Source organism: Cynara cardunculus, assembly GCF_001531365.2.
Source record: "Cynara cardunculus var. scolymus isolate 2C chromosome LG 10, CcrdV1, whole genome shotgun sequence".
Lineage (NCBI taxonomy): Eukaryota > Viridiplantae > Streptophyta > Magnoliopsida > Asterales > Asteraceae > Cynara > Cynara cardunculus.
This window is the reverse complement of record NC_037537.1, coordinates 4403723-4404753: the sequence shown is the minus strand read 5'-3', so window position 1 is coordinate 4404753 and position 1031 is coordinate 4403723. Positions and strand designations below refer to the sequence as shown.

Genomic DNA, 1031 nt, shown 5'->3' with positions numbered 1-1031 from the left:
GTTTCTTTGTATGCGAAAAGGATAAGGGGCCATTTGCTTTAAAATTGGGAATCTTGCTTTCAATACACCAAAAGCACGTTCGATAACATTTCTAAGTTGTGCGTGGGCATGATTGAATCTTTCTTCTTTGGTCAAGGCACGTCGACGTCGAAAATCAGCTAGCCAATATCTTGTATTGCGATATGGAGTCAAAAATCCACGCGTGTTGGCATATGCAGCATCACAAAGATAATATTTTTMTAYATTTAACATGTAAGAAAAATTTATTGTTAAGTAAAATGTATAAGAAATARATTATATTCAATATTAAGTAAAAATTCTAAATACCTGTTTTGTTTTTCAGCCTCGTCCATGCATTGTATTTGGCTTTCAAATAATCATAATGGTTTTTCATTTGTTTTTGTTCTACGACAAAGTTATGTTTGTTTTTAAGCGTCTCCGCAACATTCTTCCATGAACGCGGCTTAAGATTGGTGCCTTCTCGTCCATGTACAACAACCTCTTGTATACATGCTTCAAGAAATGTTCGCACCACACTCTCTTTTTTCCAATTTATTCTACGTCTCTTTGGTTGTGAACTCTCATTGACAATGTCCATACCTTACAAAGTACCACATATAAAAGATATCTTATAAYATGCCTAAAAGGTATACACTCTAAGTAATTTGTTCTATATACACATGTGCATACGTATGTATAAATCAGAAAACGTACATCTTCAATATGTTACGTAATGTAATATATATGATCAAGAAAGATAAAGGACCAAGAATTAAGAAAGGAAATACCATTTAATTGGCATGGTTATTTGCAGTAGCTAATAAATTGAGATATAATGGTCAAAATGTGTGCAAGTATACTTGACTTGTAAAGGGCACTCCATACCCTGTGATTCATAGCACAAACTAGATTCCATTGAAGTAGCTAATAAATAATGCATTATCCATTTAATTGGCATGGTTATTTGCAGTAGCTAATAAATAATGCATTATCCATTGAAGCATGTCATGCTATGCTATCATTCATTTCCA

The 1031-nt window shown here is 33.0% G+C and overlaps 1 protein-coding gene across 1 annotated transcript in view; it reads right to left on the bottom strand.

Annotated features, from left to right (window-relative positions):
• Positions 1 to 916, bottom strand: part of LOC112519206 (14-3-3 protein 2-like) — a 6270-nt gene extending 5354 nt beyond the window's left edge. The window contains exon 1 of the mRNA XM_025127203.1: positions 861 to 916. Within this exon, the coding sequence (XP_024982971.1) occupies positions 861 to 916 (56 nt within the window). The remainder of the gene's footprint in view (positions 1 to 860) is intronic.
• Positions 917 to 1031: the final 115 nt, after the last annotated feature.